This window comes from Salvelinus alpinus, chromosome 2 (assembly GCF_045679555.1).
Source record: "Salvelinus alpinus chromosome 2, SLU_Salpinus.1, whole genome shotgun sequence".
Classification (NCBI taxonomy): domain Eukaryota; kingdom Metazoa; phylum Chordata; class Actinopteri; order Salmoniformes; family Salmonidae; genus Salvelinus; species Salvelinus alpinus.
The window spans coordinates 76,723,764-76,738,283 of NC_092087.1; the positions used below are offsets into that span (position 1 = coordinate 76,723,764).

Consider the following 14,520-nt stretch of genomic DNA (forward strand, 5'->3'; position numbering starts at 1 on the left):
TCAAAGGTGTGTGAGGCAAATGGTGGTCACACCAGAGACTGACTGGTTTTCTGATCTACGCCCCTACATGTTTTTGAAGTTATCTTTGACCAACAGACCCATATCTGTATTCCCAGTCATGTGACATCCATAGAATAGGGCCTATTGAATATATTTCAATTGACGGATTTCCTTATATGAACAGTTAAATCATTGAAATTGTTGCATGTTGCATTTATAGTTTTGTTCAGTGTAGGATCAAGTATTGGTACCATGATTGTGTAAGAAAATAAATGGTATATCCACGATATTGACCACGAAGATCGCTATACTCCCATTGATTATAAAGGCGCTGACAGATAGAGGACGGGGTGGCCTTTTCATTTTCTATGAAGCCTAGGTGGGGGCGAAATTCAAACCCAGGTGGAGTGGTCAGCGGTGAGCACCAGTGGAAGCCGATCAGCCTAGGTGGAAAGCTGTGTTGTTGACCAATCACAGTAGAAAACTGTGAAAAATATGTAGTCTGTGTGGTGATACGTCAACACTTACGTCCAACAGCAGGACCAGCTAACTTGCCCGCTGGCTAGCTAGCAGGCTAACACTATCAGTTTACCGAGTCACGTTTAACAATACAAATCATTTGTTTTTGAGTAATAATTTCTGTTGTGTTAGGATTTATGTTTATGCACTATAGGCTGTTAGCATATTGATTGAAGGTGAATGATGTTTTGTTGCACACACACACACAATACAGAGGGGGGTAGGTGTGTAAAAACTGACCACCACAGGCCATAAAAGCTGTGGACAGTCTGGAGAGGGGAGGGGTGCATCTCTCTAGACCAGCCAGGAGTTTAGAATACTGGACAATACCATATTAGGAACTGTTTCAGTGAATGGTCGAGGGGGACACAAGATGGAGCTGCTCTACCCAACAACCAGATGTGGAGAAGGAAAACGCCAAGGGGCTTGGACAAGTTTGGGGGCCCACAAAGGAGGAGCAAGAGTATGAACCATGCTAAACCTCTACTATGATAGGCCAACTGGACAAGTTGAGAATAAACTTGTCATAGTATAAAACTACTATTTTGAGTACATTCCACAGTTCTCTGATCTACCCTGCGCGGAGATCCAGTGAACCCGTATATACGAAAATTGCATTTACCATTTATCGTTTGAGTTTAATTAAAATATATTCGGTGACTATGAATCACATTTTGTCCTGATGCCAGATTTGAACTGACGCAAATCTCTTTCAGTTGCATGTAAGAACATTTTAATGAATGCTTATATCGATTCACTTTTTGCACGTTAGTAATGTTTATTGATTTTGTTCCTATGGTCACTGGCGGCTGTCGCCCTTGTACGTGAAGGCACTAGCCCCTTTGAGTAGAGGGACAAGTGGGGTACTTCGCGCCGGCAAGGTACTCGCCGATATTCTGGTGGGTGTCTGAAAAGCTCTTAATGGGGATCCTGCTTTCTGAAAACATTGCCTGCAGTACCCCGGTCGGCCTTGAACTTGAAATCCTCATTGAGAGGGGGCAGTCGTTCACTAGCGCTCAGAGTTCAAATAAATTGTATGAAGTAAGTAAACGGGCCGTAACAGAGACTTGCCATATCAGGAATGTTAGAGCCAATTTGGACATATTTGTATAAAATACAGAACATACAGAGCTCCATGTACGTTTGTGTAAGTATATTCAATATTAATGTATATGATGAAATATTAGGTACGTACCTTTATGATTTATATTTACCTGATGAGATGTATTCATTTTTGTTGTTAGTGTAACTTGGTTTTTGCCCCCCTTTTGCCCATTCATTGTACTGTGGTAAGTGTCTTAATATAAAGGCAGGAAGTTGGGCCTTCGGGGGGGAGTCCTAGCTAGACGCGGGAGCGGTATAGTTTTTTGACAATACAGACATACAAACAGGTCATATTATGTATTTTCCATGTCAAGTAATCTCTGCTTTAAGTTGATTGGAGAATAATATTTTTTGTTAGATATAAGAAGAATAAACATTTTTGTTGCACCATATCCCTGGATCTCATTGAATGTTTTGGCCGTTTGGAAACCTTGAGTGTGGACTGTATGCGTACGAAACAACCCAGCTTTCAGGCTAGGGCAGTGGCTATCGTAAAGAGGAAAGGAAGCCACTACAAGTGACAATGTCTACTATGACCACTAGAGGTCAGTGAGTGATCAGATTAGATATACAAGATTGGTAACCTAAAACAATCTCTCTCTCGTTGCTAGCTCCTCCTCTCTGGAGCCAAACTCCTCAGTGGGTAGTTCAGATGACGGTGAGATGGATCCACAAGGATCTGGTGTTACACATCAAAGGTATGGTCATAATAATTCACCCCATTGGACTTTTTCACATTTTCTTGTGTTACAATTTGGAACTAAAAGGGATTTAATAAGGATTGTTTAGTCACTGATCGACACAATATTTATAAACAAAATAATGAAAATGATAATATTGAAATACATTGGTAAGATAAGTATTCACCCCTTTGGTTATCATGCTTAAATTAGTTCAGGAGTAAAAAAATATAATGTTTAGGTGGACAATAATGTTTTGCTGTTCTATTGTATTCTGTCACGTGAATTGTACCAGACGGAAGTGTGCCATATGTGTGGGGCGCATTCACAAAGCTGTGAAGTTCTGCAAGGTTTGTAAGGCTGCGTACTGTGAGGACCATGTTAGAGACCACTACAAGGCCCCAGGACTAAAGAAACACACGTTAGTGGATGACACTGATGAGCACGGCCATGTTGAAATAGAAAGGACTTTGACTCAGGTAGAGGGATTCATTCTTTCCCATTTAGATTCTTAATTGTGTTCTAATTGATTTAGGATTGTAAAGTAACTGTATCAATTTAATAACAGACATTACTCTGATTTCCTCAGGTTGGCTTACGGAAAAAAACCTTAGGCCTTCTCTGGATCCTCATACCCTCACTTCTGGGTCTGGGAGGACTTTGGTATCATATGAGTCCCACAGTGGAGGGTGTGTATAGTCACAACTGCATTTCCAATGTTTTGTTCTGGGGAGTGTGTTTCCATATATTCTATAACATTTACTCATTGCATGCCCTTTGTCTCTGCAGGTAAGGTGAGACTTGACATGAGGATTGTTCTGCTGGGTAAGACTGGATCAGGGAAGAGTTCAACAGGAAACACCATCCTGGGGAGAGAGGCGTTTCGAGCAGAGGCTTCTCCAATGGCTGTGACCACAAAGTGTGAGAAACACAATGTTGTTATCGGCCAGAATAGAATAACAGTGATTGACACCCCAGGTATCTTGGGCACGTTGTTGCAACCTAAGGAAGTTATGGTTAAAACTGCTGAATGCATTAACACCACACCTCATGCCTTCCTATTGGTGACCAGGCTGGGGGAATTCACAGATGAGGACAGAAAGTCAGTTCAATGGATCCAGGAACATTTTGGAGAGAAGGCTTTAAAGTACACGATCGTTCTGTTCACTGGGGTAGACCAGCTAGAGGGGAAACCAGTAGAGACGTTTATAAAGGGCAGCAGCCATCTACTACAAGTCATTAACAGTTGTGGGGACAGATACCATGTCTTTAACAACAAGGACAAGAATGACAACACTCAGGTCTCAGAGCTGCTAGAGAAGATAGAAGAATTACTGAATGAGTATAGGGGTTATCATCATGAGGCAGACTTGCTGACACAGGAAAGGGTTAGGGAAGAGGAGATGAGGAAGAGGGAGAGGGCTCAGATAATACAAGAGGAGGGGAAAAAGAGGGATACAGCAGAAAGAGAGATCAGAGAGGAGGAGGAGAAAAAGAGAAAGGAGTTAAATGATCTGGCATTGAAGGATGTTGAAAAATCGGCGGAGAAAATCTCAGATTCAGACATTAAGTTTAAACTGACAATCATTGTTGCAACAATCATCACTCTTATCATATTTTGCTTCTGTAAGTCTAATGTAGATATAAATAAGGAAAAATATAGGATATCAATACAGAAGGAACAAAAACTGGAGGAGGAAATTAGACGTAATAAAGAGGAATATGAAAAGGAAATCAGATTGTTGAAAGAAGAGCTAAATAGAACGGAAAAGAAAGAAGAAGAAGAAAGAAAAAGAGAGAATGTATTCAAGGTAATATAAAGATTTTCTTAAATAGTTAATTTAGAGGAAACAATGATCAGACCAACAAAAACAATATGGCAATAAAGAGCAAAACAGAGAAAAAAACTAACGAAACGGAACATAAAATAAAAGGCAGTACACAAATAAAATACAAAAATGTACAATAAAAAATTGTTAAGATAATAGCAGTCACTAGAGGGCTGTGCCCTTTCTCTGACAGTAGTCATAACAATAGTCACAGCAGTCACAATTGTCAAATGTACACATTTGTCAAGAATTGCATCTGACATGTAGGTTGTGTCCCGATTCATGGGCTTAATGGTCTATACTCTCTGCAGAGACAGTAGATACAGAGCGCAGTGTTGTCGTTTTTCGGCACAAAGGGGCCAGGACCTTGTAATACACTCGGGCATTTGAAAAACTTTTACTTCCTGAAAAGTGAGACACGGTGTATCATTCATTGCGGAGCCGTAGGGGCAGTGTTGTGTCTTGGTTCCTTGATCTGATCTACAGTATAGGCTATGCATCAAAGTAGCATAATCTGCATTGATCACCAAATATAATCTCTGCGACTGTTCACACAATAAACCAAACATTGTAGCCTTGTTAGAATCCCCCCCAAAATGTATTTAGTTGAGAAGTAAGGGACAGATGGCATTTTACTGGGAGAGGGGTGGTCCAAAATAGGGGAGGGTTGTCAAACTTTTTTTTTTTTTGCTCTGGGATTTTATTGGGCACAGGGGAGGGTAATGCATTCCCCCCTGGTTTAAATTCACTATCTGTAGGTTTTACTAGAACATTTCTTCCATCCTAGAAACATTTCCTCAGCTGCTTGCATAGGTCTCACCTATATTAAGGTATTTTGGTACTTTCCTGCACTATGCTTTTCCATGTGCTAACTTTAATTATAAACTGGGTGGTTCGAGACCTGAATGCTTATTGCCTGACAGCCGTGGTATATCAGACTCTATAACACAGGTATGATGAAACATTTCTATTTACTGCTTTAAATACGTTGGTAACCAGTTTATAATAGCAATAAGGCACCTGTCACGTTCCTGACCTATTTCTGTTAGTTTGTTGTATGTGTTAGTTGGTCAGGACGTGAGTTTGGGTGGGCATTCTATGTTGTCTGTTTCTATGTTGGTTTAAGGGTTGCCTGGTATGGCTCTCAATTAGAGGCAGGTGTTTGGCGTTCCTCTAATTGAGAGTCATATTTAGGTAGGTTGTTTCACAGTGTTCGTTGTGGGTGGTTGTCTCCTGTGTCAGTGTTTGTCGCACCATACGGGACTGTTCGGTTTGTGTTGTACATCGTCATTTTATGTGTAGGCTATTTTCCCTGTTCGTGCGTTCTCGTGTTTAATGTAAGTTCGTCGTTCAGGTCTGTCTACTCCGTTTGTTGTTTTGTTAGTTTATAGTGAAGTTCGTGTTTTCGTCTTGTCTTTAATAAATATTATGTGTTCACAACCCGCTGCGCCTTGGTTCCCTCAATACTCCTCCTTTTCGGTTGAAGAGGAGGATGACCACCGTTACAGCACCTCTGGGGTTTGTGGTATAGGCCAATATACTACGGCTAAGGGCTGTCTCCATTGCATAAGAACAGCCCTTAGCCATGGTATATTGGCCATATACCATACCACACCCCCTTGGGCCTTATTGCTTAACTATACCACAGGTCAATATAGTTTACCAGTCTAACGGTATATCCTGCAATCTATTTTTTATTTATTTATTTATTTTATTTCACCTTTATTTAACCAGGTAGGCAAATTGAGAACACGTTCTCATTTACAATTGCGACCTGGCCAAGATAAAGCAAAGCAGTTCGACACATACAACAACACATAGTTACACATGGAGTAAAACAAACATACAGTCAATAATACAGTGAAAAATAAGTCTATATACAATGTGAGCAAGTGAGGTGAGATAAGGGAGGTGAAGGCAAACAAAATATATATATATAAATAAAAATATAAAAAAGGCCATGGTGGCGAAGTAAATACAATATAGCAAGTAAAAAAACAAAACTGGAATGGTTGGTTTGCAGTGGAAGAAAGTGCAAAGTAGAGATAGAAATAATGGGGTGCAAAGGAGCAAAATAAATAAATAAATACAGTAGGTAAAGAGGTAGTAGTTTGGGCTAAATTATAGATGGGCTATGTACAGGTGCAGTAATCTATGAGCTGCTCTGACAGCTGGTGCTTAAAGCTAGTGAGGGAGATAAGTGTTTCCAGTTTCAGAGATTTTTGTAGTTCATTCCAGTCATTGGCAGCAGAGAACTGGAAGGAGAGGCGGCCAAAGGAAGAATTGGTTTTGGGGGTGACCAGAGAGATATACCTGCTGGAGCGCGTGCTACAGGTGGGTGCTGCTATGGTGACCAGCGAGCTGAGATAAGGGGGGACTTTACCTAGCAGGGTTTTGTAGATGACCTGGAGCCAGTGGGTTTGGCGACGAGTATGAAGCGAGGGCCAGCCAACGAGAGTGTACAGGTCGCAGTGGTGGGTAGTATATGGGGCTTTGGTGACAAAACGGATGGCACTGTGATAGACTGCATCCAATTTATTGAGTAGTGTTTTGGAGGCTATTTTGTAAATGACATCACCGAAGTCGAGGATTGGTAGGATGGTCAGTTTTACAAGGGTATGTTTGGCAGCATGAGTGAAGGATGCTTTGTTGCGGAATAGGAAGCCAATTCTAGATTTAACTTTGGATTGGAGATGTTTGATGTGAGTCTGGAAGGAGAGTTTACAGTCTAACCAGACACCTAGGTATTTGTAGTTGTCCACATATTCTAAGTCAGAGCCGTCCAGAGTAGTGATGTTGGACAGGCGGGCAGGAGCAGGCAGCGATCGGTTGAAGAGCATGCATTTAGTTTTACTTGTATTTAAGAGCAATTGGAGGCCACGGAAGGAGAGTTGTATCCACCATTCATAGTGACAATAGTGGTAGGTGGATCGTTTGTCCAGATCTGTAATAGGCTAACTAGCCATCATACCACATGTAAAAGCATCAAAGCTGCATCAGTTGTAATATGAGTCCACAAGAACAAATAGGAATAGCTGATAGGCAGCAGAGAGGCCAGGTGCATCATTGCGCACGAAAGAGCAGTGAAGACATGAGACGGCTCAAAAAGCACCCTTATTGATCTTGTTTTGGGACAATATAATTACCTACCTAGACTAGCCTACAGCATCACAATGCAATGAATAATTGCATTATTGTTTTCAAGTGAGTTCAAAATTATACTCTACGCTGCGTGAAAATGTCATTTGAATAACGGCGGAAAAACAATTTTTAAAATTGATTTTACCAGGCAAGTCAGTTAAGAACAAATTCGTATTTACAATGACGGCCTACCCCAGCCAAACCCGGACGACGCTGGGCCAATTGTTTGCTGGCCTATCTATGGGTCTCCCAATCACGGCCGGATGTGATGCAGCCTGGATTTGAACCAGGGACTGCAGTGACGCCTCTTGCACTAAGATGCAGCGCCTTAAAACTTTATAACACAATGGTGTCTTTTGAAAACCGGTTCATAAATCCAAAAGTCCTTAGAGAATGTGCCTATGTATATATTTATGTTGCCGTTAATGTATTTCAAGCCTATTTCACAGTGGCGACCTGTCATTCAGGGCAGGTGGGGCAGAGCCGTTTAGCAAAAGAAATTAAATGGTTTTGTTTGTTGTTGCCTGTTTTGCATGTTATTTTGGCATTAATACGTGTCACATATCAGTTTGCAAACAATGTAAAAATAAATAAATAATTGAGTTAATAAGTCTGCATACAAACATGGTCTCTTTTTTGCTTTCTTAAGGCAGCTCCAAAATGCATGTGTTTTGTGGTGGTGGGGCAGCCAGCGGAAAATACAGAGAGTAGGGGTTGGTAATGTTCTCTAGTTGCGGTGTGATTGGCTTAGTGTTCTGTCACTCATGGGGACACTGTCACCGTAAAATTTATGGGGAGTACTCGAAAATTCAAGCCCCTTCGGTGCTGCCATAGACTTACATTAGAAGTGCCCAAGGTCCAGGTCATTGGCCACAGATAAAATTGTCAAATCACGTTATATCTACCGTAGCTTTGATTGGACTGATAATGTCATAGTTTCAAAATCTTAGCTAGCAAGCTAGACCAGCAGTCATCATGAATCAAGTCAAATCTACTGGCAAATCCTTTTCAATCCTTGTCATATGAAGAGAAATGATAGATAAAACATATCAGTGCTTATCGGCCATTGGATATAAACATTACACAACAAGTTGGAAATCGCTTTTTTAATTTTTTTACAATGAGTGGTTTGTAAGGAATCAGTGTTGCAAAGCAATCACTAGCCTGCTATTCAGGGGATTGGTTGTAAGCTCCAAGTCTGGGTTTAAGGGTCTCTTTTCCAAGCTTAAAAGGATAAACATTCACATGCAAAACCATGGGCCAGAAAAGGTTGAATACAGCAGCAGTGAAATAGTTGTTTACATCTTTGTTAATTTACCATAAAACCATGTTTATCCTATGCGGATTGAAAAGGGGAAACTCTCTTGAGTTATTCCGTCAGCTCGAGGACAGGGAATAAGACAGCCGTGTTTGATGCCATTCCATTTATTCCATTCCAGCTGTTATTATGAGCCGTCCTCCCCTCAGCAGCCTCCACTGTTGTACTTGTCCTCTGTATTTAGGGAATGTATCATTACTGTTGCTCATATCTGAAAGATATATTGTGTCCTACCTAACCAGTGATCGTGTGGCTGTGACCGTTCTGTCAATGCCTGTCATCACTGTTTGATATCTTTTCCTGCAGTTATAAACCAAGTCGACCTGAAGTGTGGGTGTCCGTGTGCCTTTCTCCTGGGTGGCTATATGAAGTTACATAGGCCTACAGTATAAGTACTTTTTAAAACTGATTTAACTATAATCAGTCAATCCAAACTGTGCAGCGGCCATTTGATGAATGGAAAGAGACATGTTAAAAAACACCAACAAGTTGAATGACATTTGGAGATTGTCAAGTCCAGCCTTCAATACTGGGTAAGCCTGCAAGGCTGTCCCCGACCCCAACAAATAAGCCTTCAATACTGGGTAAGCCTACAAGGCTGTCCCCGACCCCAACAAATAAGCCCTCAATACCGGGTAAGCCTACAAGGCTGTCCCCGACCCCAACAAATAAGCCCTCAATACCGGGTAAGCCTACAAGGCTGTCCCCGACCCCAACAAATAAGCCCTCAATACGGGTAAGCCTACAAGGCTGTCCCCGACCCCAACAAATAAGCCCTCAATACCGGGTAAGCCTACAAGGCTGTCCCCGACCCCAACAAATAAGCCCTCAATACCGGGTAAGCCTACAAGGCTGTCCCCGACCCCAACAAATAAGCCCTCAATACCGGGTAAGCCTACAAGGCTGTCCCTGAACCCAACAAATATTGTCGGAGAGTTCGAATCAAATTTCAAAACGTGTATTTTTCCATATATAAAACAACCGATATGTTTTAATAAAATCAACTATATGCACCTAGATTGTCTGATACTTTAAGCACACGCATTGATTAAATAATTAAGACACAAAAACGACTCGAGGGAGCCGACAGCAATTGATTTGGGCCTGGCTCGGACTTGTGGTGACAGCTAGTAGTGCCTATGTGATTGGTACATGTTGTCTCTCTCCTCCCTGCTGCAGCGACCAGGGACCATAGATAACGCAGCAACAGTGTTTATCGTGCTGTCCGTGGTGCTGAAGCTGCAACATAATTACACACATTTCTAGTTCTTTACTTGAAAAGTTATGCATGTTACTGAAATCCCTCATTTGTTTTGGAAAAACATCCCCTCAACACTTGCTCTCTTTACGTGACGCAAAGGACTAAGTTACGGTATTAAGTCAGCTTAACAGGACGCGCTCTTAGGCCTACAGCTCGATGGTGGTTAAACAAGGCTACTATACTAAGTCTACTAATGATAATGACATTACTTATTATAATGATGATCATAATAGTAATAATAACAAGAAGGAGATCAAGAAAAATGTGTGTACAGGAGTTGCGTTCGCAGCGTATTATGTGTGACAAACAGGTGCTTTTAGATCATAACATTTCTGACCGTTTGGAAAAGTGTAAAAAAACACGAAATAAATTATAATACCTGAAAATCTGTTCTAACGAAAAACATTGTGAAGCATTTGTTACAGCATAGCAAAGATTAAAAACACACAAAATTGTGAAATTGCTTTATCCAACATGTTGCATGAGGCTTATCGCTCACGCAATCAGTAGGATATTAAACAAACTCTCAGACAGACAACAGAAGCAGGATCTGTCATCTATCTATCTATTTTTTCACCTTTATTTAACCAGGTAAGCTAGTTGAGAACAGGTTCTCATTTACAACTGCGACCTGGCCAAGATAACGCAAAGCAGTGCGACACAAACAACAACACACAACAACAAACAATCTATCTATCTTACCAAATTAGTGATTTCTGCTATTTCAGCCACACCCATTGCTGACAGGTGTATAAAATCGAGCACACAGCCATGGAATCTCCATAGACAAACATTCACAGCAGAAAGGCCTTACTGAAGAGCTCAGCGCATTTCAACGTGGCACCGTCATAGGAAGCCACCTTTCCAACAAGTCAGTTCTTCATGGTTCGTGCTAGTGAAGGGAAATCTTACCACTACAGCATACAATTACATTCTAGACGATTCTGTGCTTCCAACTTTGTGGCAACAGTTTGGGGAAGGCCCTTTCCTGTTTCAGCATGACAGTGCACAAAGCGAGGTCCACACATAAATGGTTTGTCGAAATCAGTGTGGTAGAACTTGACTGGCCTACACAGAGCCCTGACCTCAACCCCATTGAACACCTTTGGGATGAATTGGAATGCTGACTGCAAGCCAGGCTAATCGCCCAACATCAGTCCCCGACCTCATTAATGCTCTTGTGGCTGAATGGAAGCAAGTCCCTACAGAAATGTTCCAACATCTAGTGGAAAGCCTTCCCAGAAGTGTGGAGGCTGTTATAGCAGCAAAGGGGGGACCAACTCCATATTAATGCCCATGATTTTGGAATGAGATGTTCAACGAGCAGGTGTCCACATACTTTTGGTCATGTAGTGTATATCCTATGGATGATTTATAAAGCCAGGCACATTTAACAGTTAGGTTATTGATTACAGACTTAATTAAGTTGGGGTTTCCTCTCTCTTCACTTTTCTTAGACAATTAAGGCAAGGACTGTTTTCTCTTCTCACTCTGCTAGTGCCTCCGCTGCGTTGTTCTCAACAACAATATGCTTGATAACTTTGCTGTTGTACACATGGCGGTCTAGGAAAATGCAGCAATTTCCAGGATTTCGGAAAACCAGGGAATTGATTGTAAGTTCCAGTAATTTTACAACCCTAGTTGCACCATTGTTCTTACATAAAATAACCATATGCAATTTCATTAGCATATGTCTTAGAGAGTGATGGACTGTCATTCCCACAGCCTCTGCAAATGAATAGTCCACTGAGACAAGCACAAGTCAGACTGGTGTCTTGTGCACCTTGAAAACGAAAGGTATCAACTAAAGAAACGTGTTGTTTAAAAACCATTACTAGGCAAGTCAGTTGTTTACAATGACGAGTTCTTATTTACAATGACGGCCTACCCCGGCGACGCTGAATGTGCGCAGCCCTATGTGACTCCCAATCACGGCCGGATTTGATGCAGCCTGGATTCGAACCAGGTACTGCAGTGACGCCTCTTGCACTGAGATGCAGTGACTTAGACAACTGCGCCTAATGTTGTAGGTTACAATGGTGAGTAATATGCCATGGGCATATTATTTATAATTTATAATTTAACATGGGGTAGATGTGGGAAGCTAAAAGGCTAGCTTGCTTGCTGTTTTTAGCCAGCTATAGCAAGCTGCTAGCGGAGTAACCTACAGCCTACTGGCAAGCACAAAACAAGGTAATTTAAATCAAAACTAAACGTTAATGTTGTTATTTGTGAGTCAGGAAATGTATGGACTTGCGAGGTATCATGTTACAAAAGGCGTGCGCTCCAAAAATCGGACTCTACCCAAGCGCACGCACGTAGATATATGCACGTGAAGCTTGCACTGTAGCTTCACGTGCATATTGCTGAATGAAGCGACCACACCTATAAAATCCATGCCCAAGAGCACACGGGCACGCACCCCGCGAGAAGTGGGGAGAACCTTAATTTACAGAATCAGGTCAGATCAGGTGTCTGAGGTCAGCATTCCCATGCATAACACTGATGATCATTCCAAGCCTAAATGAGAGGCTAATGGTTTATTGTTGAGGACATGGGATAACCTCGCTAACAGCAGAACATGTAACCATTTCTGAAACCACATTGAAACATTGTGGGGAGTTTCATCCAGCCATGCCTGCAGAGCAGCTGCATAGGCCCTGGGCTATTTTTATTTCAAAAATAAAAATGTGGGACTATGCAGACGCCTCAGAGCAGCGGGTAAGCTGAATGACTGCAACCAAGGGGTTTATTCAGCCAGTGTGGTATGTTGGGGCAACAGGTAGTGAGAATCAGTCAGAAAGTTGCAATGTCTGTGTCAAATCTTAAATAGCAGCCAGGGGTTCCCCAGAGTTCTGTTTTAGGACTACTCATTAGTCGATATGCTGTAAATGACCTCAGTTCTTACAATGGTCATTTTTACATTAATTTCAGATGACTGCGTAATGAATGAGTAGCGTTGTATGTTAGATTTTATTGGTGATAGTTGTTCATTGATTAATCGTTAGAAGTGTTCTTATAGATTTTTTTAGATTGAAAAGATGGTGTTTAGAGGTATATAAGATATTAGCACTTTTATGTAGAATTAACAATATGAATGGTAAAGTGGGGGGTTAAGGCTTCTTGGTAAACTCTAGATGGCATCGAGTTTCCGTTAAAAATACTCTAACTGAGATCAAGGTTAACCCTTCAGTTTAAAACTACATTATTGATTTATTAATTTGACAATTTTGATTGAATAGAGAACTGTCTCCATTCCATCTACTGTCTGGCTACCCAGTAGAGGTCAGTATAGTCAAGGATATTAGTCTGTCTACTGTCTGGCTACCCAGTAGAGGTCAGTATAGTTAAGGATATTAGTCTGTCTACTGTCTGACTACCCAGTAGAGGTCAGTATAGTCAAGGATATTAGTCTGTCTACTGTCTGACTACCCAGTAGAGGTCAGTATAGTCAAGGATATTAGTCAGTCTGTCTACTGTCTGACTACCCAGTAGAGGTCAGTATAGTCAAGGATATTAGTCTGTCTACTGTCTGACTACCCAGTAGAGGTCAGTATAGTCAAGGATATTAGTCTGTCTACTGTCTGACTACCCAGTAGAGGTCAGTATAGTCAAGGATATTAGTCTGTCTACTGTCTGACTACCCAGTAGAGGTCAGTATAGTCAAGGATATTAGTCTGTCTACTGTCTGGCTACCCAGTAGAGGTCAGTATAGTCAAGGATATTAGTCTGTCTACTGTCTGACTACCCAGTAGAGGTCAGTATAGTCAAGGATATTAGTCTGTCTACTGTCTGACTACCCAGTAGAGGTCAGTATAGTCAAGGATATTAGTCTGTCTACTGTCTGACTACCCAGTAGAGGTCAGTATAGTCAAGGATATTAGTCAGTCTGTCTACTGTCTGACTACCCAGTAGAGGTCAGTATAGTCAAGGATATTAGTCTGTCTACTGTCTGACTACCCAGTAGAGGTCAGTATAGTCAATGATTTTAGTCTGTCTACTGTCTGACTACCCAGTAGAGGTCAGTATAGTCAATGATATTAGTCTGTCTACTGTCTGACTACCCAGTAGAGGTCAGTATAGTCAAGGATATTAGTCTGTCTACTGTCTGACTACCCAGTAGAGGTCAGTATAGTCAAGGATATTAGTCTGTCTACTGTCTGACTACCCAGTAGAGGTCAGTATAGTCAAGGATATTAGTCTGTCTACTGTCTGACTACCCAGTAGAGGTCAGTATAGTCAAGGATATTAGTCTGTCTACTGTCTGACTACCCAGTAGAGGTCAGTATAGTCAAGGATTTTAGTCTGTCTACTGTCTGACTACCCAGTAGAGGTCAGTATAGTCAAGGATATTAGTCAGTCTACTGTCTGACTACCCAGTAGAGGTCAGTATAGTCAAGGATATTAGTCTGTTTTATACTGATTATTTGTCATACTGTCCCAAAATCAGGGCCCATATTTACAAACAGTCTCAGAGTAGGAGTGCTGATATAGGATCATAATGAATCAGAGGGGGACCTGATCCTAGATTAGCGCTCCAACTCTTAAGACACTTGATTAATACAGGCTCCTGAACTCTGTGTAGGACTATCTAAAAAGTCAGGGAAAATAGACTTGTACCTGCAACCTAAAGAAATACATTTTTGTACATGTTAACTGGCCACTTGC

The 14,520-nt window shown here is 41.4% G+C and overlaps 1 protein-coding gene across 8 annotated transcripts in view; it reads left to right on the forward strand.

The window, feature by feature from the left end:
- The window catches only part of LOC139567782 (GTPase IMAP family member 7-like), a 53,678-nt gene extending 45,782 nt beyond the window's left edge, over positions 1-7,896 (forward strand). For 4 of the 8 annotated variants that reach the window (XM_071389273.1, XM_071389274.1, XM_071389272.1 and 1 more), the window contains 4 exons: positions 2,235-2,321; positions 2,599-2,782; positions 2,893-2,992; positions 3,093-7,896. In XM_071389273.1, coding sequence (XP_071245374.1) covers positions 2,235-2,321; positions 2,599-2,782; positions 2,893-2,992; positions 3,093-4,123 — 1,402 coding nt within the window. In that variant the 3' untranslated portion in view covers positions 4,124-7,896. The remainder of the gene's footprint in view (positions 1-2,234; positions 2,322-2,598; positions 2,783-2,892; positions 2,993-3,092) is intronic. The other 4 variants (XM_071389278.1, XM_071389279.1, XM_071389277.1 and 1 more) reach the window with 1 other exon arrangement.
- The last annotated feature ends 6,624 nt before the right edge of the window (positions 7,897-14,520 follow it).